Below are 27,157 nucleotides of genomic sequence, written 5' to 3'. Positions count from 1 at the left end.
ATGTCGAAATAGCAATTCTATGTATCTTTGTAGATGATGCTACATATGTACATGGTTAGAGTGTCAGCCCTGAGATCGGTAGGTAGTGAGTTCAAACCCCGGCCGAGTCATACCAAAGACTATAAAAATGGGACCCATTACCTCCCTGCTTGGCACTCAGCATCAAGGGTTGGAATTGGGGGTTAAATCACCAAAAATTATTCCCGGGCGCGGCCACCGCTGCTGCTCACTGCTCCCCTTAACTCCCAGGGGTGATCAAGGGTGATGGGTCAAATACAGAGAATAATTTTGCCACACCTAGTGTGTGTGTGACAATCATTGGTACTTTAACTTTAACTTTAACTTAATCCTGTCATGATCCGTGGTCCGGATCATGTTTTTGTGTTTTCTGTTAGTTTTGGACTCCTTTTGTTATTGCTTGTGCACCTGTGAGTTTGTTTCGTCACCATGGTTACTTATGATTTTCACCTGCTTCTGTTGTTTGGGACACACCTGTCGCTAATCATGAGATCACTATTTAAGTCCGCCTTTGTTAATCACTCGTCCTGGCTTCATTGTTTGTATCACGCCTGTTACCAAGTAAGTTTTGTAGTTCCATGTCATAGCATCGGTTTATGTGATTAGCCTCTCGTGTTTTAGGCACGCCTGCCTTTCTTTTTTGTTGTGTTGCCTGTACTGTTGGTAGTTTGGATTATTTATGTTATTTCTATTCTAATAAACCAAAGCCTACCTTCACGCTGTCGTCCGGAGCCGTCCATTGCTGCATTGAGAGAAAAAACCGCAGCAAGCTGCAACCTCCATGTGACAAATCCACATGATGTTAGTACATCAGTCGAGGAACATGATCAAACCACATAAATAACATCCTATAATTTGATTTTGGTATAATTTTTTCATCTTGATAGATTGAAAATTAACACCAATGAGTTGACTGATGAACATTATCGCATAATTTATTCAGAAAATATAAATAACGACAAATAAAGATAGAATACTATTAACTGCAACATGTAAGTGTAAAAAAAACAACTAACATTATGATTTGTACAATCTGAGAATGGGCTTGTTCTATTTTTAAACAAAGAAAACAATCTGAAGTTGTCTTTATTTTTAAGTTATCGTGTGATTTTACCAGTCCAGCCCACTTGGGAGTAGATTTTTCTCCATGTGGCCCCCGATCTAAAATGAATTTGACACCCCTGCATTAAATGATCACACGTGGATACAACCCAGTGCTGTTGCGGTTCATCTTTACTTTTATAAACCTATTGTGACAAAACGACGAAAATAAAACAACCTTTTGACAGATAAGCGCTGCCATTTTGGTCCATGTTTTCAGAATAAATGGGTTAACATTACCACATGAAGGTTTGCCATGTTGTTGGTACAAATACTGTCAGTTAATGCATACAAAATTGAGGCCGGTTGGTATACTCAAGTTAAACAGTTACTTTGTCCTAAATAAGAATTAAATATGCATGTGTTAGTGGTATACTAATAAACATCTTATACTGATAAGAATAATTCTGTCTGAGTTCATTCTAGTGGAGAAGCTTATAGTCAGGGCGAGGCAATAACTATAGTCCATCAGGTGTAGGATTAATAACCACATTGATGTGCAAATCCAACAAACCATTATTGGATTATGCAGTTTGGTGGAACCAAACTGACTGTACTGCCTGTGCGTATAAGCATATACATGTTTTATCCTACATGGGAGTAATTGCTGTACCCTGACATCAGTGACTCATTAACCCAGTTTTGCCTGGTGAACCAACATATTTCTTGATGAAGCAAATCAGACATACAGTGACACCTATTGGTAAAATATGCATATTGCAGCCAAATCCTGTGCCCACTGCCCCACAGTCAAAATTAAAGCTAAAGTTAAAGTGCCAGTGATTGTCACACACACACTAGGTGTGGCGAAATTATTCTCTGTATTTGACCCATCACCCTTGATCCCCTCCTGGAAGGTGAGGGGAGCAGTGAGCAGCAGCGGTGGCCGCGCCCGGGAATCATTTTGGTGATTTAAACCCCAATTCCAACCCTTGATGCTGAGTGCCAAACAGGGACGTAATGGGTCCCATTTTTATATTCTTTGGTATAAAAACCTACCGATCTCAGGGCGGACAATTCTATCCATCCATTCATCCATCCATCCATTTTCTACCGCTTGTCTCTTTTGGGGTCTGATTCTGCTGAATATATTCAACAGCAGATTATAATAAGTGTCACACTGTGTGACTGTGTTGCAAAGTCATAATGTTTGTGCAGCTACGGCAGGGGTCGGCAACTCAAAATGTTGAAAGAGCTATATTGGACCACAAATACAAAAAAGTAATCGGTCTGGAGCCGCAAAAAATTAAAAGACTTATAGAAGTGTTATAATGATGGCAACACATGATGTAAGTGACTAATTAGCTATATTAGCTGACACTATGTGTCGCAGGCTGACGAAAATCTTCGTTGACAGAAATGTTACATTTATTCTACACATTTTTACAACATTGGAAAACATTTGTAAAACTTCTCAGAGGGTGAGAGATAACTCCTGGAAATGACTTTCTTAGAATGACCAAAAGTATAGATGTGTGTGTCCAACTTAAAGGAAACGATTAGCTGTCTTCTTCTAATGGATTTATTACAATATTTGCAAGCTGGGTAACATTTGCTGTGGTCTGGAACAACGTGGCACACTAACAACTATCAGAAATGCAGCCATTATTACAAACAGATTGTCATGTCTGTTGATCATGTTTTTGTTTGACCATGTGCTGTTTGTTTTTGGACTCTTTTTAGTTCCTGGTTGCACTTCCTTGTTTGTTTGTTACCTTGACAACCATTAGTGTCACCTGTTTCACATCTTGGACTCACACACTTGATTAATTTGAACTCACGCACCTGTTTTCAATCACCACATGACTATTTAAGCCTGTCATTTTCTGTTGGTCGGGCTGGCGACATCACAGTCATGCTCTGCACTCTTGACACGCTGCTTACTCTGTCCAGGTCATAGTTCATGCTGCTCTTTTCTTGCCACGTAAGTTTTTTGTTTATTCAAGCCACTGTTTTGTACCTCCGCTGTGAGCGCCTTTTGTTTGTTCCTTTTTTCCATAGTTCTGCCTTTGTGCTAGTTTTGTTTTATTAGCCAAGTTTGTTCCCCGCCTTGTGCGCGCCTTTTGGTTATACTTTTTATAGTCTATTATTAAATCATGTATTTAACTTCACGCCATGTCCGGTCCAATTCTTATGCATCTCGGGAAAACAAACCACGCTAAAGTCCAAGTTTTGACACAGATAATGTGTCATGAGACATGCAAATATAAATTAAACACACAGAGGACATAAGTAAAGGAAATTAAATGAGCTCAAATATACCTACAGACGAGGCATAATGATGCAATATGTACATACAGCTAGCCTAAATAGCATGTTAGCATCGATTAGCTTGCAATCATGCAGTGACCAAATATGCCTGGTTAGCCCTCCAACAAGTCAATAACATCAACAAAGCTCACCTTTGTGCATTCACGCACAATATAAAACGTTTGGTGGACAAAATGAGACAAAGAAGGAGTGGCATAAAACACGTCTTTCTGTGGCAGCGTCGGAGAAAGTTATACATATAAACAAACTAAACAATCAATCATCCATCCATCCATTTTCTACCGCTTATTCCCTTTTGGGGTCGCGGGGGGCGCTGGAGCCTATCTCAGCTACAATCGGGCGGAAGGCGAGGTACACCCTGGACAAGTCGCCACCTCATCGCAGGGCCAACACAGATAGACAGACAACATTCACACTCACATTCACATCAATCAATGTTTATTTATATAGCCCTAAATCACAAGTGTCTCAAAGGGCTGCACAAGCCACAACGACATCCTCGGTACATAGCCCACATAAGGGCAAGGAAAAACTCACCCCAGTGGGACGTTGATGTCGATGAAAACAATGGATGTAACTTTTTGCAACTCAACGCTAAGAAAACGGAAATGCTGATTACCGGTCTTGCTAGACACCGACACCTATTTATCAATACCACATTAACATTTGACAACCAAACAATTACATAAGGCGACTCGGTAAAGAATCTGGGTATTATCTTCGACCCAACTCTCTCGTTTGAGTCACACATCAAGAGTGTTACTAAAACGGCCTTCTTTCATCTCCGTAACATCGCTAAAATTCGTTCCATTTTGTCCACTAGCGACGCTGAGATCATTATTCATGCGTTCGTTACGTCTCATCTCGATTACTGTAACGTATTATTTTCGGGTCTCCCTATGTCTAGCATTAAAAGATTACAGTTGGTACAAAATGTGGCTGCTAGACTTTTGACAATAACAAGAAAGTTTGATCATATTACGCCTATACTGGCTCACCTGCACTGGCTTCCTGTGCACTTAAGATGTGACTTTAAGGTTTTACTACTTACGTATAAAATACTACACGGTCTAGTTCCATCGTATCTTGCTGATTGTATTGTACCATATGTCCCGGCAAAAAATCTGCGTTCTAAGAAATCCGGCTTATTAGTGATTCCCAGAGCCCCAAAAAAGAGCGTTTTCTATTCGGGCTCCAGTACTCTGGAATGCCCTCCCGGTAACAGTTAGAGATGCTACCTCAGTAGAAGCATTTAAGTCCCATCTTAAAACTCATTTGTATACACTAGCCTTCAAATAGACCCCCCTTTTAGACCAGTTGATCTGCAGTTTCTTTTCTGCTCTGCCCCCCTCTCCTTTGTGGAGAGGGGGGCACAGGTTCGTTGGCCACGGATGAAATGCTGGCTGTTCAAAGTCGGGACCTGGGGTGGACCGCTCGTCTGTACATCGGTTGGGGACGTCTCTGCGCTGCTGACCTGTCTCCACTCGGGATGGTCTCCTGCTGGCCGCACTATGGACTGGACTCTCACTGTTATGTTAGATCCACTATGGACTGGACTCTCACAATATTATGCTAGATCCACTCAACATCCATTGCACCGGTCGCCCAGGGGGGTCCCCCACATCTGCGGTCCCCTCCAAGGTTTCTCATTGTCCCATTGGGTTGAGTTTTTCCTTGCCCTGATGTGGGATCTGAGCCGAGGATGTCGTTGTGGCTTGTGCAGCCCTTTGAGACACTCGTGATTTGGTGCTACATAAGTAAACATTGATTGATTGATTGAAACTGTTGAGTCACAGTCCACACAACGGTGAGTTCAAGGGCCGCTTAAATTAGTAGGACGAAACGGCGGTCGCCAAATACTCTCATCAGTGAAGCATAAACACAAACATATTAAACAGTGGGCTTTCTAACAATAGGGAAAGTTGGTGTCATGTTTGTCCTCTTACAGAAACCATATCACAACAAAAAACATATTTTTCACCCCATTTTTTTTAATTGTTCATACATTTTTGAAAAGCTCCATGGAGCCACCAGAGCGCCACTAAAGAGCCGCATGTGGCTCTAGAGCCGCAGGTTGCTGACCCCTGATTTATGGAGTGACTTGTTAAACAACTTAGTCTATAATTAAACTTTTTTTACAGCTCAAATGATTGTTAGTGTCCATTCACTAAAATAGCAACTTTTTTCCACCAAGCAAGCTTTGTCCTTGGCTTCATTCCAACAACCCTCCCTGTTTTGATTCCAAAAGTCACTGACCACGCTGAGAACAAACAGAAGAGAACAAACTTCACATTCAACTGAACCTACCCTCTTTACTCCAGTGGGAACCTCTGCCATGATGCACACGTCCATTTACTCGTCGTTGCTGTTTTTCAGCTCAATGCTGTGTGTGAATGGCGATGGGTTAGCGATGGCGCCAATTGAACTTGCTCCAGTTCCCTGCAATGACAAAGCCGTGGAGAAGCTGTCTCGTCTGGCTGCCACTTACATCAACGAGGACCGTGCTGACGGGTATAAGTTTGCCCTTAACCGCGTTGCCAACGTCCATCTACACGCTCAGGTGAGTGGGGGGCAGCATTGCCAACTCCCTGTGGGGCTGGCGACCTTTAATTTTTTTATTTGTGTTAAAGGAGTTTTATTCTATCCACAAAAGCTGAATGGAGGCACTACTATTCATTCAGAAGAGTCCTTTTGCATTGATTAAACCTTTTTGGATTGTATGACCGGAAGACTGACAATCTACACACACATATTTTTAAACTATTTGATTTCAACCAGAATGTAATTAGCTATGCAGGTCATGGACCAATACTAATACATTGAAAATTAAGTGTTCAATAGAAATACATTTAAATAGTTCTTTCATAACTTAACACAATAGTACCAGTATTAATTTAGTATGCAGCTTTATGATAGAGAAGGGGTCTCCAACTTTCCTCAGTATGAGAACTATTTTGACAAAAAAAGAAAGACGAGGTGAGATATCTGTCTTTTCATTTTACGACTGGCTACATTTGAATTGAATCACCTGTTGCTATGGTCTTTGTGCAATATTGTGACCATGTGTCATTAATAGAAGCATAACGACAGTTGCAGAAACTATCGTCTGTTGTTACTGTATCAGCAGCTAACTGTTGGAGATCCCTATAGTGTCATTATTATAAAGTGTAGTGTGAATAACTTCAAGTTTAGTGTGACTTTCAAAACGTTTATTGTCACTATATGTACTATGTAATGTGACTATCATAAAGTGTAGTGTCAATATCATAGAGTGTAGTGTGATTTTTATAAACATGTTTGTCACTTTCATAATGTGTAGTGTCAATATCATAAAGTGTAGTGTCACTATCATGAAGTTTATTGTCACTATTATAAAGTGTAGTGTCACTATCATAAAGTGTAGTGTGACTAACAAAATGTTGTGTCACTATAACAAAGTGTAGTGTGACTAACATTTAGTGTAGTGTCACTATCATAAAGTGTAGTGTCACTATCATATTGTGTAGTGTGACTATCATAAAGTATAGTGTGACTATCATAAAGCATAGTGTCACTATCATCAAGTTTATTGTCACTAGTATAAAGTGTAGTGTCACTATCGTAAAGTGTAGTGTCACTATGCTAAACTGTAATGTCACATCATAAAGTGTAGTGTGATTATCATAATATATAGTGTGACTATCATCACGTTTATTGTCACTATTATAAAATGTAGTGTCACTATCATCACGTTTATTGTCACTATTATAAAATGTAGTGTCACTATCATAATGTCTAGTCTCACTATCAAAAAGTGTAATGTCACTATCATAAAGTGTAGTGTGACTATCATAACGCTGCACACACTATATTTATGTTTAACAACTTAGATACACAACCAGTGTTTTGAGGAGAAGACATCAATATTGTAACAACATAAAGAGAGCAGAGTTGCTCAATAATAAAAAAAATATAAAAAAAGAATAATTATATTATTATAATCATCATGTTAGCATTTAAGATTGCTTGAGATTAGTACACAAATTGCCAGCTAGCGATTAGTGGCACAAGCTGCCAGCTAACGATTAGTGCGCTAGTTGTCAGCTAATGATTAGTGCACTATTGTCAGCTATTGATGAGTATGCTACTTATCAGTTAGCAATTATCACGCTGATTGCCAGATAGCGATTAGTGCACTAGTTGCAAGCTCCCTTTTAACCGTGCCATACTGTATTATTTTAATAACTTATTATTGCACAATAATAAGGTACCTTTAGGACCACTTTATTTAGAAAACCAACTGCATTTTCATACAGGGTATATATAGTAAGTAGGTGGTCCCTGCTCCGTCTCTTCTAAAGTTTGAGGGTCCTTGGCCTGGAAAACGTTGAAGACCCCCGGTCTAAATATGCTTTGGTGTGAATTTTGCTCCACAGTTACTTTTGTAACACGTTGTTTAAGTCTGTCTGCGAGATATTCGATTCTGTAGGCGTTCCCAGTTCGCAAATGAAACCCCACCCCACTCACTCCAAAAGTATCATAATGTATCTTTTGAAAATGTACACTGTTTAAATATATATTTTGAAGTCGTCACCACTATTTTTTACCCTAGACACAGTCAAAAAATAATTTCATAAACATTATATATATTCACCCGGTCACAACATTAGGTACACTTGCAACCGATCAATTGATTGAAATTGATTGATTGAAACTTTTATTAGTAGATTGTAAAGTACAGTACATATTCCGTACAATTGACCACTAAATGGTAACACCCGAATAAGTTTTTCAAATTGTTTAAGTCGGGGTCCACGTTAATCAATTCATGGTACAAATATATACTATCAGCATAATACAGTAATCACACAAGTTAATCATCAGAGTATACACATTGAATTATTTACATTATTTACAATCCGGGGGGTAGGATGTTGGGGGGGTGGGGTTAGGTTTGGTTGATATCAGCACTTCAGTCATCAACAATTGCATCATCTGAGAAATGGACATTGAAACAGTGTAGGTCTGACTTCGTAGGATATGTACAGCGAGCAGTGAACATCGTGAGTTCAGAAAGCATAAGAAAAAGTATATACATTTGATTATTTACATTTGATTATTTACAATCCGGAGAGGTGGAATGTGGAGGGGGGAGGGTGTTAGTCTAGGGTTGAAGTTGCCTGGAGTTGCCTAATTCCGACTCTGCATAAAAACAGCTGATTTTAGCAGCTGTTATGTCACTGAATGTTGCACGTAGGTGTTCATTATGCACATAAAATATAGATAAAAACAGTACTTTCCCCTACTCTTTTTGTGTTTTCTCATAGCCTGAAGCAGAGAGAAAGGAGCTCTCTGGCTGAGAGCTTTACTCATTGACTAAATTGTCCACCTTGTTGTAACGTCACAACGTAACCAGACTACAAAACCCTGCAAACGGAGGCATCTAAAACTGTGTGCAAGCTTATGGCAAAATGCATAAACCTTATGATTTGACGCTTTGTCATTGTTCAACACAAGTATCCAACATTGTTACATTTATATAAGTCCGAAAAGACAAAATTCATCGTAGGTGCCTTTAAACTATATCATGATTGATTGTAAGGCTTGATTGTAAAATTACTAAATTGAAAACTAATTTACAATATGCGGGGGAAAAAAGAAGAAAAAAAACATTTACAAACTTCAAAACAAATTTACAAAGTGTTTGGTGTTTGTCAAAATGTTTTGTATTTATTTAGAATTTTTGTTTTGGGTTTTGGACAGTTTTGTAATTTATTCTCAGGGCATTAAATCAATCGCAACTGGACTGTTTGGTTGGTCTTAGAAGATGTTTCACCTCTTATCCAAGTAGGATTTATCAGTTCATGCTCATAGTCTTCGATTGGTCATATCTAGTATAGCAGCTGCTACCAAAACTCCAAATATTTATACTCCAACACCAGAAGGGTGTGCCTGGGCAAGGATGGTTACACCCTATCGTAGAGAGAAAAACAACTGCTGAGATGCAAAAGAGCAAGCCTAACTGTAAAAGCCAACAACAGTTGTTAAAATGGTATTACCCCTTGTTAGCATTGAGGTATTGTGTGGCAGAACGATTGCTGTGTAATGACCATCATCAGCCCAAAATAGTCGGAATCACCCATGTTAGCATTCCATAAATAGCACACAAGTTGTGTGTTTCTAACTCCTGTTATTTGTTGGAGGCTAAATTGCAGAGACTTTTAGGAATGGTTGAAAGGCCAGTGTTGTGTGTGGGGGACAGGTGGTGTCGCAGACCTCCTCCTCTGTTTAGGGAAAAATGTGACAGACACCAAAGTACTGTCATTCCATATGTATCGGGTCAATCTGAAAAACTCAGAATAATTTTTCATCAACACAATTGGGGACGGCGTGGCGAAGTTGGTAGAGTGACCGTGCCAGCAATCGGAGTGTTGCTGGTTACTGGGGTTCAATCCCCTCCTTCTACCATCCTAGTCACGTCCGTTGTGTCCTTGGGCAAGACACTTCACCCCTTGTTCCTGATGGCTGCTGGTTAGCGCCTTGCATGGCAGCTCCCGCCAACAGTGTGTGAATGTATGTGTGAATGGGTGAATGTGGTAATAGTGTCAAAGCGCTTTGAGTACCTAGAAGGTAGAAAAGCGCTGTACAAGTATAACCCATTTATCATTTATCATTTATAACATCCCAGCACACTTCAAACCAGGCAACACCCTGAGATAGAGATTAGTGCTTCCTAAAGACCGGACAGGACACCCCACAAAAACAATCTGGTGTATGCTATCCAGTGCAATGATGAATGCTTTGATTCATATATTGGAGAAACAAAAGAACCACTAAGCCGACACTTGGCACAGGCCAAGACTCAGCTGTCTACCTGCACCTCAAAGAAAAGAGCTCTTCTTTGAGAACAAAAATGTACAGATTCTGGACAAGGAGGACGGATGGTAAGAAAGAAGAGTGAGGGCAGCCATCTACTTCATGTCAAGGTTGAAAAACCATCCCTGAAAAGTGGACGTGGTCTGCGACACTACTCGTCTCTCACATACAACACTGTCCTTTCAATTATTCCTAAAAGACTCTTCAATTTAGCCTCCAACAAATAACAGGTGTTATTTGTGCCATTTATTTACAACTGAATGGAATGCTAAGGTGGGTGATTCCAACTATTTCGGGCTGGTAGTAGTCGATCCGCAGCGATCGTTCTGCAACACCATACCTCAATGCAAACGAGAGGAAATTCCACTTCAACGACTGTTGTTGGCATTGACAGTAGGATGTTTCTTTTGCAAACATATGTTTTTCCCACTAGATCTGACCAATCTAAGTCTATGAGCATGAACTGATGACGCCTACTTGGATGAGAGGCGAAACGTCTTCTAAGACAAAACCAAACAGTCCGGTTATCAATTGAATGCCCTGAGAATGCAATGACCTGGATAAATAAGAACATTTTTGGTAATTTACTTTCCACATCATTGTTTTTCAGTCCGCTGTCGTTCTTTAATCCAGCAATGGCACCGATTGACTGTCAGCATTCACACAATGATTATGAATTGTATATTAACAAATGTAAATGTGTCAATAACAATGTTGCGCAATGCACTATGTATGACCAGAGGATATCTTTTCATGCTTTGAGCTCTGACTACTAGAAAAGAACATCTACTCTATTCATCAAGTTCATGCCCTGAGCTGCAGCAAATGTACATTTCAAAGTGTTGACACCCTTTGACACCCTTAATGATGTGATCCACAGCAACTTGACAGAAGTCTTTACATAAACTCAAAGCACATTTACATTGCTGCCAGTCTACTAACGAAAATCAAATTCCTCTGTAACATTTGCTGTCCTCTTCTCCTTTGCTTCTTTGTATTGTGCATGTCAGGGCCCAGCAGGCAACGTGTACTACCTGGACCTGGATGTCCTGGAGACTAAATGTCACATAGGCAGTCCCAAACCATGGAAGCGCTGTGGCATCAGGCCATTCATGGAAACAGTAGGAAACACACACTTCTGCAAACACAGAATCACGTGCAACCAAGCAACCTATGCACTTTGACTATGCATGTAAGCGCCCTCATTAGCATGTATCTACGAGGCAGGCAGACCATTAGAAACACGTGCAATATGTATAAGGACATCACGTATTGGGGCTGTATATAAGAAGTTGATCTAATTGGCTCACATTTTGCTACATGAGAAGTACAAACTGTTGGCTGTTAACTAATATAGCTATTAGTAAGTTCAAATTAAATGTGTAATTACAATAAGATAAGACTGAGAGGGCAGACCTCCACAATGAACACTCTATTCCTGACCCTTTAATGCACAAATTAAGATGACCTACTTCAGTATTTTTCCTATATGTTATTATTACTTTCTGGACATGGAAAAAAATGCAACGACTTTTAAAAAAAAAAACAACATACATTTTTCAAGGAGTTTGGAAATTGTCGACTAGGGTGTACGACTAATGACTAATGTAAAATGTTTTTTAATGATCTTTAATGATGTTCACATGTTAACTTGCCAATACTGTTAAATGTAGTCCAAAAACATTGAGTAGACTCGATAGGTCTATGATCCACGAAATATTGCTAAATTTTAATAGACTTAGACAAACGTTATTGATCCACAAAAGAAATTGTTCCACACAGTAGCTCAGTTACAAAGGATGGAAAGTGTAAGGATGGAAAGGATAATGCAGGTATAAAGTAGACTAAAATGTACCATAGTAGCAATATCAAATATAACATATATGTAATATTTACCTATTATATATACAGTATATAATATATACTGATATATTACATTGTTATATTATATTATATTTGTATATAATATATACAATATATAACAAATCCCAATTACCATGTACAATATTAGAGTATATGTAACAGCTGCAAAAAAAAAAAAAAGGGGGCAGCATAAAATAGAGAGTAGATCCAGCAGAAAATATACGTTATAAAAAAAGAGAGGCAGCTAACAATGGATGGAGTGCGGAATGAAGGAGTTCTTGAATCGAACACTGTGGGAACGAAGCTGAAGGAGCCTGTTGGAGTATGAGCTCCACTGTCCCTCAATTGTCTGGTGGAGTGGGTAGGGCAGAATTGTCCATGATGGCCAGCAGTTTGTCCAGTGTCCTCCTGTCCCTCACTGACACAAACGCCTCCAACTGCGTGCCAATAGTTTGGCCGGCTTTCCGGATCAGTTTGTCAATCCGGTTTAAGTCCCTTTCGCTGGTGCTGCTCTCCCAACAAACCACTGCAAAGTACAGGGCACTGGCCACAACAGACTGAAAACAGATTCCCAACAGCTTGCTGCACACATTAAAGGACCTAAGCTTCCTCAGGAAAAAGAGTCTGCTCATGCCTTTCTTGTATACAGCTTTGCTGTTGTCCTTCCAGTCCAGTCTGCTGTTCAAGTGGACTCCCAGGTACTTATACTGCCCCACTACTGCCACCATAATTTTCAGCAGACTGCATTGCAAAATGTATAACCCCCCACCCCCCTTCCTCTCACACGAGATCCACCCAAGAATAGAGCCTTATGAACCCCTTTCCTCCTGTACTGTACATGCAGAATATATGCTGATTACCAGAACGCCCACAAAACAGGGAGGAGAAAATGCAAATATCATCATTTAACGCTCGCAATGTGATTAATTAATCATGGAACTGTTTTGAGGACGCTGTTTTGCATCTTTATTAAAATGCTCCTGCAAACTGGCAGCCACATGGAGGAGGCGAATCCGTGCAATACGACAGACGATGGAGAGAGAGAATCGTCCGTGCTCGTGTCGACAATCAACATATTTCTGTCAGATAAATATTATTGTATTATAATATTAGACAGCCATTGCATATTTGAGCTACTGAATGACTGAAGGGCTGATTGTTAAGGATAATCTTTTTTTTTAATGTATTGGTGACACATATCTCCTATATGAAAAAAAACACGATATGTATTTTCTTGCATCTGAATCATTCCAGCACATGCCAGCCTCTCCCAGAGCACACCTTTGGCGATAAAAGGTGGGGTCCATTGTAGGTCACATTGCAGGACAACTTCAAAAATGCTCAGAAAAAGTGGCATGTATTAAACACCATAGGTAGGAGCATGATAAAATGAATATGCAGTAAATGAGTATGTGACAGCTGCATAGTATGCGCAAAAACCTAATTTAATTAAGGCAGTCTGCACCACTTTTGCACTTGTTATAAATTGTACATGCAGTCTTAAAAGATCACCCACAACACGCCCTAAGTATTTTCAAAAACAACAAAGTTGCACCAATACTATATCTGACAGTCAAAATATAGTCATGATCAAGTGGACATATGATTAATCACAATATCCTCAAAGCACAAAATCTGTATTTCGGAATGTCAAAAATGATGTCACTCCTTAAGCGTTGCTTGATGTACTCATATTTTTATACCTGCAGGGGTCTCCTAAAATACAAAGAATGTGCATATATTACAGTGACGTGCGGTGAGGTTCATGGCTGGTGAGGCACTGACTTCATCACAGTCAGATTTACAAACATATGAACCCTAAAGAGTATCTCATTCACCATTTGATTGGCAGCAGTTAACGGGTTATGTTTAAAAGCTCATACCAGCATTCTTCCCTGCTTGGCACTCAGCATCAAGGGTTGGAATTGGGGGTTAAATCACCAAAAATGATTCCCGGGCGCGGCGCCGCTGCTGCCCACTGCTCCCCTCACCTCACAGGGGGTGATCAAGGGGATGGGTCAAATGCAGAGGACAAATTTCACCACACCTAGTGTGTGTGTGACAATCATTGGTACTTTAACTTAACTTTAACTTTACACATACAAACAGTAGCACACAAAAAAGCACATTTAATTAAAAAAAACATTATCATGGTCTTACCTTTACTTATAAGTGCGGGAACAGTGGTGTTCGTGTTGGAGGAGTTGTGAATGAATGAAATATGAAATCCATGCTGCAGTCTGCAGGTGTACCTATTGTTGTGTCCCTGCAGTCGTTCACGGCGCCTCCGGCGCGAGCATTGTTGTTTTTGTACTTTTTGGCTTCTTGTTAAGTGACTTTTTTTGGGTGGATTCGGTCTTGCACGGGGAGGGTTTGGGTGTGGGCTTTGGTTGGTGTGGCGCTCCCGTCGGGGGGTGCATTCTGCGGCGGGGGTGCATTAACCGGCACCAGGAGGCGGGATTACTGCGAGCCTCACACAGTGCGTCTTCGCAGCAGTTTTATGATTGCTCAGCACAAGAAATACTTTACACACATACAGTTGTTGACAAAATACACTGTACATTATATACCTCAGCTAACTAAACTATGGAAATGTATAATATAATTCATATAGCAATACGGTCTCACTGCACAGCAGGCCAGCAGTTAGCCGAGTCCGCAATCCATGTTGAGGCACAGCTGAGTGACGTGCCTCAACTGGCTGCTGATCACCGCACCGTCTCTTCTCAGTATGTGAACGGCAAATGTGAAAATTCAGCGATTTTGAATAAAAATAATCTAAAACTGGTGAAGTTAAATGGAAAATAATTTTATAGTATAATCACTGAATACATATAACAATTTAATTAATTTTTTTTCTTTTTACATTTTTTTCTTTCCATGATGGCAGGTGAGGCCCTGCCTCACCTGCCTCCAGTGACCACACGTCACTGGTATATTACTACCTTGCTATGTACTTTTGCATATCTGATGGCTATCTTGTTAGTGAGGAAGTATTTTCAGTGAATTCCAATTGCGTCCACTGTAGTGACTAGTGTCCATGAAAGAGTTAAACATGTCTATCTGAATTGTTTGATTAATAACAAATGCAAGACCTTGTTTTTCCACTGCAGCATTGCAAGTGCAGTTCTATCTACTTGGTGTGCTTGGTCAATGTCAAGCAGTTATGTTGATCCGAGTTGTTAGATAGCTAAAATTTCAGTTGTAATTATTCATAGTGAATCAGTGAATCAATTCCAAACTCTCTTTTTTTCTATTTTCAGCAAATCTCTGGTAACTGCAACACTACCATCCTGCACACAACAGAGGGTTACTCCTACCTGTACAGTTATGACTGTACACTTGTGCCAGGTAATGTAAACATACAGACAGATGAGTTATTTATATTCATTTGAATTTTCATTTAATTTCATATTCAAGATTTTAATTTTATTCTGCATATTATCATCTTCCAATGATGCTTTATGACTGAATAAGCTAAATATTCTAAGATTGTTCTTCATTTGTAGTAAAAGATCAACATACATTTTCCTGCAGCTGCCCTAAGGCAATGTATACTTCAAAGTTCAAATATAATGTACATCTGTGTGCTTGCTTCACTGCATGTTCCAATTATTTAGGTTTGTATATTGTTAAAGTTAGCAGCTTCACTTTATCGCAGATTTTTTATTAATCATATTAAATTTTGTATTAAATATTGATTAAATATAAAGCATGTTTATGCATTATTGGCCTAAATTAAGCATTTTCAAGCATAACAATGGCTAAATGAACCAAGGATATCAATACTAATGTGATGATCTCACATGACAGTAGGATTTATATTTTATATGATTTCCTATCCAGTTCTCTTTTTTTTTAATCTCACATCCTGTTTGATTTCATTGAACTGGTCCAAGCGCTGGCTCCCTCACCTGTTCCTGTTTGACACTGAGGACACACCTGTCCTTGCTTGCCAATTAGGATGCTTCTCATGCCATGCTGCATTTGCTCTGGTTTGTTCTTCGTGCTGTTTGTGCACTTCCCAGCTGCACATTGTAGTTTTTTGTGATACCTGCATTTTCCATAATAAAAAGGGCTTTTTTTATGCACTTGCCTGATGTCTCTGCATACACCAGAGCGTAACAACTACAGTATTATTGGCCAAGAAAATAGACCAATCAGAGCACGTTGTTCTGAACCGTGGCCACTGATTGGCTCAGCCTCAGGCTGCATTACTATATTGCAGGGGTCTTCAACGTTTTCTAGGGCAAGGACCCCCACAATGACAGAGAGATGAAGCGGGACCAGCTACTTATATATCCTGTATAAAATTGCAATTGTGTTTCAAATTAAACTCTTTCTTATACTTCTTATTATTTTGCAATAATAAGATATTCAAATAATACAGGATAACACCGCTAATAGCTCGCTGGCAACTAACGCATTAATCACTACCTGGCAACTGCCGCACTAATTTCTAGCTGGCAGTTTGCGCAACTAATCATTAGCTGGCAGCTTGCACACTAATGGCTAGCTGACAACTAGTGCACTAATCATTAGCTGGCAGCATGTCCCTGTAATTGCGAGCTGACAAATAGTGCACTAGTCACTAATCGATTGCTGATTACTAGCGCACTATTTGCTAACTGACAATAGCGCACAAATCGTTAGCTTACAGCTTGTGTCATTAATTGCCAGCTGACAACTAGCTAACTAATTATTAGCTGACCACTAAAGCGCTAAATGCTAGCTGGTAATTAGTGTACTTACTAGCAAGCTATCTTATATGCTAACATAATGAATATAATAATATAGTTATTCATCCATGTTTTTATTTTAAACCTGGAAGGTACAGCAAGTATGGTGGCCATGCCACTGACATTTCTACCACTGTGTTACATGGCCTTTTCTTTTTACAACACTCCGTAAACGTTTGGGAACTGAGGAGACCATTTTTGAAGCTTTTCAGGTGGAATTCTTTCCCATTCTTGCTTGATGTACAGCTTAAGTTGTTCAACACTCCGGGGGTCTCCTTTGTGGTATTTTACGCTTCATATTGCGCCACACATTTTCAATGGGAGACAGGTCTGGACTACAGGCAGGCCAGTCTAGTACCTGCACTCTTTTACTATGAAGTCACGCTATTGTAACACGTGGCTTGGCATTGTTTTGCTGAAATAAGCAGGGGCGTCCATGATAACGTTGCTTGGAGGGCAACATATGTTGCTCCAAAACCTGTATGTACCTTTCAGCATTAATGGTGCCTTCACAGATATGTAATTTACCCATGTCTTGGGCACTAATACAACTCCCAAGCCATCACAGATGCTGGCTTTTGAACTTTGCGCCAAAGACAGTACAGATGGTTCTTTTCCTCTTTGGTTCGGAGGACACAACGTCCACAGTTTCAAAAAACAATTTGAAATGTGGACTCGTCAGACCACAGAACACTTTTCCACTTTGCATCAGTCCATCTTAGATAAGCTCGGGCCCAGCGAAGCGTTTCTGGGTGTTGTTGATAAATGGCTTTGGCTTTGCATAGTAGAGTTTTAACTTGCACTTACTGATGTAACGACCAACTGTAGTTACTGACAGTGGTTTTCTGAAGTGTTCCTGAACCCATGTGGTGATACCCTTTACACACTGATGTCGCTTTTTGATGCAGCACCGCTTGAGGGATCGAAGTTTGCGGGTCTTGCCACTTACGTGCAGTATTTTCACCAGACTTTTTTAACCTTTTGATGATAATACGGACCGTAGATGGTGAAATCCCTAAATTCCTTGCAATAGCTTGTTGAGAAATGTTGTTCTTAAACTGTTGGACAATTTGCTTACGCATTTGATCACAAAGTGGTGACCCTCTTCCCATCCTTGTTTGTGAATGACTGAGCATTTCATGGAAGCTGCTATTATACCCAATCATGGCACCCACCTGTTCCCAATTAGCCTGTTCACCTGTGGGATGTTCCAAATAAGCGTTTCATAAGCATTCCTCAACTTTTTTGCCACTTGTGCCAGCTTTTTTGAAACATGTTGCAGGCATCAAATTCGAAATTAGCTAATATTTGCAAAGAATTAACAAAGTTTGCCAGTTGGAACGTTAAGTGTCTTGTCTTTGCAATCTATTCAATTGAATATAGGTTGAAAAGGATTTGCAAATCATTGTATTCTGTTTTTATTTACCATTTACACAACGTGCCAACTTCACTGGTTTTGGGTTTTGTATATTAGATTAAATGGACAAAAAGAATGAGTAATGGTAACTATGTGAATGTTACTCCATTTCTAGACGGCTTTCATAATGTTAAAACACGTATTCAAAAGGTCGTAAACAAGATTTTATGCTCTAACATTGAAAATACTATAAATTATAGCTTTAATTTCAATTCAAACTTAATTATATGCTTTATTTGGTTACATATTTTTCATGCAGACCCCGCAGAGAAGCTGCAACAGACTTGTCCAACCTGCCCGGTCCTTCTGCCTGTTGACAGCCCGCTAGCTGTGACTGCTGCTCAGGTCACTCTGGCATCCTATAAGAGGCAGTCCGCTCTGGGTGCAGGGCTCGGGGTGAAGCGGATCACCCGAGCCGCAGAGCAAGTACGACTATTTATGCATTTATTAACTTCTGATTAAACTGAGCTGTGTGGTAGATTAAATTGCATGGCAATTATCTCAGTGTTTTGTCCGCCTTGCAATTATTGAGTACAGTCCCATGGGCGGACTGCAGGAAAGTGTGCGTATGCTAGTTTTTTGTGTATATTTTTGCTTGTGTCTCACAGTATTTGTTGTATGTTTCAGACTTTGCCAGTGAAAGCCAGATTTGTGGAATATACGGTCGAAGAGTGTCCAGAGGGAGTGACAGAGAGGAACACCTGTCAGCGGTTAGCATCTGCTTCGGACACTGAGGTCTGCAAAAAACACTCTCAGGGGTCAACAAATAATGAGTACCTTGAGTATCATCGTTTCATTTACTTTCTTTAGATATTCTGTTTTAAAACATAAACATTTTGCCTATAATATCACAGGATTGTGCTTAAGTGTGTATATACCGTGTTTCCTCAGTGTGTTTCACTCAAATGGTGTCTGGCACTTTGAAAACACACAAACCTTAAAACAATCTGATACAAGATCAAAAAGTATAAGAATAAGATTGTAATACAATATAAAATAAATTGCATTATGTATACATTTCTGATCATGCATAATAACATATACACTGGTTGTATATGTTCATGTAACAGATGCCAGCTAATGCGGCTGTGCTGTAGTACATCTTTTAAACCTCACTTTCCGACACCTTGGACTGGACCTTAGCTGTGGCTAATGAGCTAAGCCTCATGTGCTGTACTTTAAGCTTAATCAGTGGGGATCTGTGGATCCGGGTTTGAGCCCGTGCGTGGCCACTGTTACGCTGGTGCCGTGACCCAGATGAGAGAGTGGACAGGTTTAGAGGGGTGATTGTGATGGATGCAAGCTCGTCCATAGCTGTGCTGTACAGTGGACCCTCAATTTATGAACTTATTAAGTGGTTCTTGAACAGGGTTTGGAAATTTAAAAAGTATATTGAAGCAAATTACCCCATAAAAAACAATGTAAACATGAATAATGGTTTTCCAGCCTTGACAAAAGTCCATATTTTGGTAAAAGTTTGCACACTTTCAACACAATATGAGAGCTACATAACAGGGGTCCACAAACTTTTTGACTCGGGGGCCGCATTGGGTTAAAGAAATTTGGCCGGGGGCCGGGCTGTATATACATATATATATATAAAAATAAAAATAAAAAAAATTATATATATATATATATATATATAATTTTTTTTATATATATATATATATATATATATATATATTCCGAGCGCGATGATGGAGACACCGAGAGTAACAAGTGGTTGAAAATGGATTAGAAAGGACAGATTTTAAAAAAGAATAATTTAAAAAAATAAAGTTTGTATTTTATTTTTATTTTTTTTAACTTGGATCTTCCCGCGGGCCGGATTTTGGGGACCACTGGGCTATACAGTATTGTATATCAAACAAATGGATAATGGTAATGGATCAACTTTAGATTTATTACTAAAATCAAGACAACAACAATTGCCCTGACTGTCCTCATTTTCACCCACCCTGCCGACACGCACACACACTGTCACTAGCCCAGTGACACACTCACAATTTGAAATCACAAAACTCCTTTACCTCAACAGCCAAGCCGCTACAATGATTTGAATAGAAAATGAAATCCACTGTTTCTTGTCGGTTTATCTTCTTGGGAGTGGACAGGGGGCAATGTTGCCAGCACTGTGGCTACTTCCTGAATGTATCAAACCACACATCCCTTGTCCATTGCTTTTTTTGGACTCTTATTAAGCTACTAAAACTCGAAAAAAGCTGTAAAAGTCTAAAAAACACTAAAAAAAACTAGCTAAAAAAAAGTAACTCAGTTGCTAATGTCAACACTGCTTTGCTGACTGAATAAGCTCCGGATATCGATCAGCTCGCCCACAATGGCTATGCTGCCGGGCACAAAATGGCACAAAATGGCTATGCTGCCGGGCACACAATGGGTGGGTGAAACGTTCGTACACTGAGACCATAAGTGCATATTTTTATTTGCCTTGTAGTCCACAAATCGAAACTCCGCACAATGAGGTGTTCGTAAATGGAGGTTGCACTGTAGTACTGTATGTTGTGTAACCCTTACCTGCAGTACTTAGGCCTTGAGAACCGCGCAGGACAATGATCTGACAGCTCAGGGCTTTTAGCTCATTGCGTAGCGCTTCTGCACTTAGATCCCTGATGTGCGCAGGGCAGGACTACAAAGCATTTGATTCATTATTTATTAATTTGGAGATTTTTTAACAATAACATTATACATTTATAGGAATAAAACATAACTGGTATCCTCTGCAACTGAGTAAACAAACGTACATGGCCAATAACGTACTGAATATTGCCCAAAAAACTATTAAGATAGAATCTGACAAGCAGTCTGACGTTGTTTAAGTGTTCACCAGCCAATATTCTACAGCAATTAATTTTGTCTGTCATGTTCTCCCTCTAGACTGCAGGCTTTTGTACAGGTTCTGTGCATGGTGACCTGCATGATCATCCGGACGTTCAAGTGTCCTGTGAGATGTTCAAAATACAGGTAAGAAGCACATTTTCACCTATACCAGGGGTCGGCAACCCAAAATGTTGAAAGAGCCATATTGGACCAAAAATACAAAAAACAAATCTGTTTGGAGCCGCAAAAAAATGAAAAGCCAAGTGTTATAATGAAGGCAACAGATGACGTAAGTGTCTATATTAGTTATAATAGCCTACTATGAAAATAACTATGTGTCGCAAGCTGAAGCAATTCTTCGTTGATAGAAATGTTGAAATGTAATATTTATTCTACACATTTTTACAACATTGAAAAACATTAGTAAATCAGAGGCTACTCAGAAGGTGAGATAACTCCTGGAAATTACTGGCTTTTAATGGCCAAAGGTATAGATGTGTGTGTCCAAGTTAAAGGAAATGGCAGGCTGTCTTCTTTTAATAGATTTATTACAATCTTTGGCAAGCTAGGTAATGTTTGCTGTGGTCTGGAACAACAGGGCACACAAAATCTGAAATGCAGCCAATATTACATAGATATAATGTGTCATGAGACATGCAAAACTAAATTATATACAAAGAGGATACAAGTAAAGGATATTGAATGAGCTCAAATATACCAACAAATGAGGCATAATGAAGCAATATGTACATACAGCTAGCCTAAATAGCATGTTAGCATTGATTAGCTTGCAATAACATCAACAAAGCTCACGTTTGTGCATTCATGCACAGCATAAAACGTTTGGTGGACAAAATGAGACAAAGAAGGAGTGGAAGATTTTACATGTAAACAAACTCTTGCGTCACAGTCCACACTATGGTAGTTCAAGAACCGCCAAAATTAGAAGGACAAAACAATGTTCACCAAATACTCTCATCGTGGCACCATTCCTAGGCAAATCTCGCATGAGAGGAAGAGGGGGGGTTAATAATTTTGTAATGCAGTCTGCTAAAAGTGTTGGAAAGCGCCACTCTACATAGCAACTGTCGCTGTGGTTAAAATTGGAATTGCCACAAAACACATTTTAAGATATTCACCCTGTTCTGTCCCGTTTCTTGTGCTGGGTAAATCGTGACGATTGGGAGCATATAAATCCCCTTCCTACTGTATGTTTAACAATTACACTCATTAAAGTCCATGAGTAATCCAAGCGTGTTAGCTAAATGAAATCATAATCCCAATCATAATCCCCCCTAGAGGTTGTCTCCTGTAGCTGCATATGCATATTTCAGTGCAAAATACAGTAATTACCTTTAAAGAAAAGCGACCTTCTTGCATTAGAAGGGTGTGGTTGAAGCAATCATGGCACTGTATGCTAATAATTGAGAATTATACACATTCCTTACAGTATGAGCAGACATGATGTCACGCAGCACATTAAATACCACAGACTCCTTCACAAATTTTGCAAGCTGATAACATGCACATGATATTTCAAATCAAAAGTTGAGAAACAAAAGTAGAAACATTTCACTTTATTTATACATATACATACATCGGCAAGTTGCAACACAAAGTGTTTTACACCAAAAAAAAAAAAAGAAAACACACACACATGCACACACTGAGAATTGAGGAAAAATGCCACCTTTGAGGCATCTACATTGGAGAATAACAAATTAACATAATATAAAAAAGAATATAAAAAATATATATAATATATATATATATATATATATATATATATATATATATATATATATATATATATATATATATATATATATATATATATATATATATATATATATATATATATATATATATATATATATATATATATATATATATATATATATATATATATATATATATATATATATACAATATCAATTTACATTAGTATAAACATAAAATAGGGAGAATAATAGTAGTAATAACAGCAATAAATACAATTTAAAATAAACAACTAAAAATTCAGAACCCATAAGAAGAGCTTGAAATGATCATAATAGGCTATATTTAATAACTGTTTTTTTGGGGGGGTTTTTTGCTCTGATTTGTTTCATGTTTTTGAGATGACCGACTGACCTGTTAAGAGTTGGTAAAAAGAACATGCTGAGTTGAACATATTGAATTGAAGCGGGAATAACTGAACAATAAATTAGTTAGTAAGCTGGTCTGATAAACTGGTGCGTGGGACAAGAAAGAATGCCCAAGTCCCGCTTGATAAACATTTATTGATCCCAACATAGTACTAATTGAATGTAATAAATACAACTTCATTAAACAATTAATTTAGTCTAAAAACATAGAATATGCTTTTTATTTATTTTACTTTTATTAAATCCATGACGTATTAAAGTAAAGTTTAGCACCCACTCTGTAATGCACATTGGTTTTAAATTCGTCACCTAGTGTATTTTGAAATATTGTATAGTGCTACATCATACTTTGCAATGTCCTTTTAGTTATGTTCTCTATCTATTTAGTGCTATATTGCAATGAAACATGACCACTGAAAATGAGTTTTTAAATCTCAATTTGATTTGTTCCTTCTCAGAATGGGGATGTCCCACGGCCAGTAGAGCCACAAGGTCATGACCTCCCCTCACAGCCTGATATCCCAACACTGCCTCCATTCGATTACCCGGAAAAAGATCAGCAGCCCACTCCTTCTGACCCCACACAACATCCTGATACTGAACCAGCACCACTTGACCCCACGCAGATTCTCCCCGGTCCCTTGGACCCTTCACTTAGTCCACCGACTACCTCCTCCTCGTCTTCTAGTGAGTCTGAAGAAGGTTTTTTCAATCGCCGGCCCTCATCCACCGGACTTTTTGATTCGTCTTCTGAAGAGATGGGAGGCCCTCTGGCACTGCGTCCACCCTTTGACTTTCACTATAAGAAGCATGACCGCAAAAAACGGCAGGCCTTGGCGGAACTCTCACCGTCCCGCAAACCAACATTCCTGTCTGATTTCCCAAGTGGGCCGTCGCCTTTCCGCTCCTGCCCTGGCCCTGCTCGATACACCACAGTTTAAAGGGCCAGTGCTGGTGATAATGCCATGGACAAATAACCTTACTATATACAGCAGTGCTCACAACATTATTGAAACCTGAATCAAATGTATGGAGAATTTGACAGCATATAAACTACTTGAGCAATTAAAGCTTGGATTTGAAGCTAACATTTTTCATCTGTGCTTCTTTAGTATTATTTTTTGCATTTAATATATTTTAAACTTTAACTTTAAGCATCCGACAAAGTAATGTTTAAGTTTCACTTTTGTATCTCATAGCGCAGTGGTTCTCAAACTTTTTCAACAAGTACCACTTCAGAAAAACACTTGGCTCTCCAAGTACCAATATAATGACCAACATTAAAACACAGTAGCACAGTAGGCCTAAATATTCATGAAGAACAAGGCAGAGGTTTTAGTTAACAAACATATTTAATATTTTGGCCACTGTAACATTACACAAAGTTTGAACAGTAACACTGTGCTTGAATATTTAATTAAGTGATTCTCTGGTGTACCAGGAGATGGGGGAGGCTTAACCCCCAGTAGATGCACTAATAATATTAATTTAACAATGATGTGTTATTATTAGGGATGTCCGATAATATCGGACTGCCGATTTTATCGGCCGATAAATGCTTTAAAATGTAATATGGGAAATTATCGGTATCGGTTTCAAAATTATCGGTATCGGTTTCAAAAAGTAAAATGTATGACATTTTAAAACGCCACTGTGTACACGGACGTAGGGAGAAGTACAGAGCGCCAACAAACCTTAAAGGCACTGCCTTTGTGTGCCGACCCAGTCACATAATGTCTACGGCTTTTCACACACACAAGTGAATGCAAATGATACTTGATCAACAGTCATACAGGTCACACTGAGGGTGGCTGTATAGACAACTTTAACACTGTTACAAATATGCGCCACACTGTGAACCCACACCAAACAAGAATGACAAACACATTTCGGGAGAACATCCGCACCGTAACACAACATAAACACAACAGAACAAATACCCAGAACCCCTTGCAGCACTAACTCTTCCGGGACGCTACAATATACACCCTCCCAACCTTGCCCACCTCAACCTCCTCATGCTCTCTCAGGGAGAGCATGTCCCAAATTCTAAGCTGCTGTTTTGAGGCATGTTAAAAAAAATTATGCACTTTGTGACTTCAATAATAAATATGGCAGTGCCATGTTGGCATTTTTTCCATAATTTGAGTTGATTTATTTTGGAAAACCTTGTTACATTGTTTAATGCATCCAGCGGGGCATCACAACAAAATTAGGCATAATAATGTGTTAATTCCACGACTGTATATATCGGTATCGGTTGATATCGGAATCGGTAATTAAGAGTTGGACAATATCGGAATATCGGATATCGGCAAAAAAGCCATTATCGGACATCTCTAGTTATTATAATTATTATTATTACTTACTGATAATAATATGACAGGAATCAGCTAATCTCTACTTTACACTTTAAAGTGTAAGTGTTGGCGTGGTTTATGAGAGCTGTTTATAAAGATGAAGCGGAGCTACCCAAGTGGAGTGGAGAAGAGGAGAAGGCGAAAAAGAAAAATGTTTTATTAAAACTTCCCAAGGCGTCAACCTGTCAATCAAATGTAGTGGTGTGCCGTCAGGGCCAGCAATGCCTTCTCTGCTGGCCTAACATAACCAGAAAAGTATTTTTTTATTTACTTTCCCTAAATATCTACAAGTATTCATATTCTCTTTATGTCATATTATGCTCCTTCCAGTGCTGTTGTTTTTAATTTATTGAGTTTTTATCCAATCAAAATTTAGCTAGCTTATGTTGCCATGCTGTACGAAATCTGCCAGAGGCCTTCAGATTCAACAATGCTGGCATCTGTGCGCTGTAAGTGAATGGAGACATACAGTGATAATCAGTTGCAATAGCCAATCAGATCACGCGTTGTTGTCAGTAAGGCCTTGTAGATGTGAAGTGGAGTGTGAAGTGAATTATATTTATATAGCGCTTTTCTCTATTGACTCAAAGCGTTATTACATAGTGAAACCCAATATATAAGTTACATTTAAACCAGTGTGGGTGGCACTGGGAGCAGGTGGGTAAAGTGTCTTCCCCAAAGACACAACGACAGTGACTAGGATGGCGGAAGCAGGGATCGAACCTGGAACCCTCAAGTTGCTGGCACGGCCACTCTACCAACCGAGCTATACCGCCCCAAGATGGCCTAAGGCAGATATATAGTGATGTTATGAGCCAGGTAACATAAGAACTCCATTACCTAGCATGCCACAGTAGTGAAGCGCATGCACAGTAACTCCGCTTAGGTTGTTGAATGCAGACATGCCGTCAGCGGGATGTTTTTGATGAGCACGCTGTGGAGTTAACTTTAAGAACTCAGCCAACACGCCTCGTCTGCATCTTTTAGATAGATAGATAGATAGATAGATAGTACTTTATTGATTCCTTCAGGAGAGTTCCCTCAGTAAAATTGAAATGTTATGATTAGACAAGACAACACATATATTTGCAAGGCCATTTTCAAGAAGGATATTTAAAGAGAAACTACATCTTGTGAGACCATGTCGGCCAACCCCGGAAACGAGCTCAGCTGTTGATGAAATGTGAGTTCAGATATTTTATTTCTTTATTTTTTCACGTTTAAAATGTTTTTTGCAATTTTAATGTTGACAGTACCACATAAGATATGTTTTGATTGCTGATGTGGGTTTATTGATTTTTATATGCGCCAGAAAATAACCCGATTTGTACAATGCCCAGTAGTGCGTAAATGTGTTTCTGTATAGAATTTCTCCACCAATGGTCATGTGGGGCAGGGCCGGCCCGTGGCATAGGCCGTATAGGCAAATGCTAAGGGCGCCGTCCATCAGGGGGCGCCACGCCAGTGCCACAAATGTTGGAGAAAAAAAAAAAAAAAAAAAAAAAAAGTTGGTACTATTATTTCTAAATACAAAAAATAATCCCACGT

At 39.2% G+C, this 27,157-nt stretch overlaps 1 protein-coding gene across 1 annotated transcript; it reads left to right on the top strand.

Moving 5' to 3' along the window:
* The first annotated feature begins 5,666 nt into the window (after positions 1–5,666).
* LOC133616770 (fetuin-B) lies at positions 5,667–24,344 on the top strand. Its single transcript, XM_061976357.2, has 7 exons — positions 5,667–5,950; positions 11,256–11,366; positions 15,372–15,459; positions 18,524–18,690; positions 18,892–18,999; positions 21,160–21,246; positions 23,708–24,344. Exons 1-7 carry the CDS (start codon positions 5,726–5,728, stop codon positions 24,188–24,190), a joined length of 1,269 nt encoding a protein of 422 aa, XP_061832341.2. The 5' UTR covers positions 5,667–5,725; the 3' UTR covers positions 24,191–24,344.
* The last annotated feature ends 2,813 nt before the right edge of the window (positions 24,345–27,157 follow it).

Source organism: Nerophis lumbriciformis, linkage group LG14 (genome assembly GCF_033978685.3).
Source record: "Nerophis lumbriciformis linkage group LG14, RoL_Nlum_v2.1, whole genome shotgun sequence".
NCBI lineage: Eukaryota > Metazoa > Chordata > Actinopteri > Syngnathiformes > Syngnathidae > Nerophis > Nerophis lumbriciformis.
This window is presented reverse-complemented; position numbering and strand designations above follow the sequence as displayed.

Bases quoted from the DNA above. Each gene is read 5' to 3' on its own strand.
- LOC133616770 (XM_061976357.2), top strand. From the start codon at position 5,726: ATGATGCACACGTCCATTTACTCGTCGTTGCTGTTTTTCAGCTCAATG. The intron at 5,951-11,255 runs GTGAGTGGGGGG...TGTGCATGTCAG, and splicing joins ACGTCCATCTACACGCTCAG to GGCCCAGCAGGCAACGTGTA. The intron at 19,000-21,159 runs GTCTGCAAAAAA...TTCTCCCTCTAG, and splicing joins CATCTGCTTCGGACACTGAG to ACTGCAGGCTTTTGTACAGG.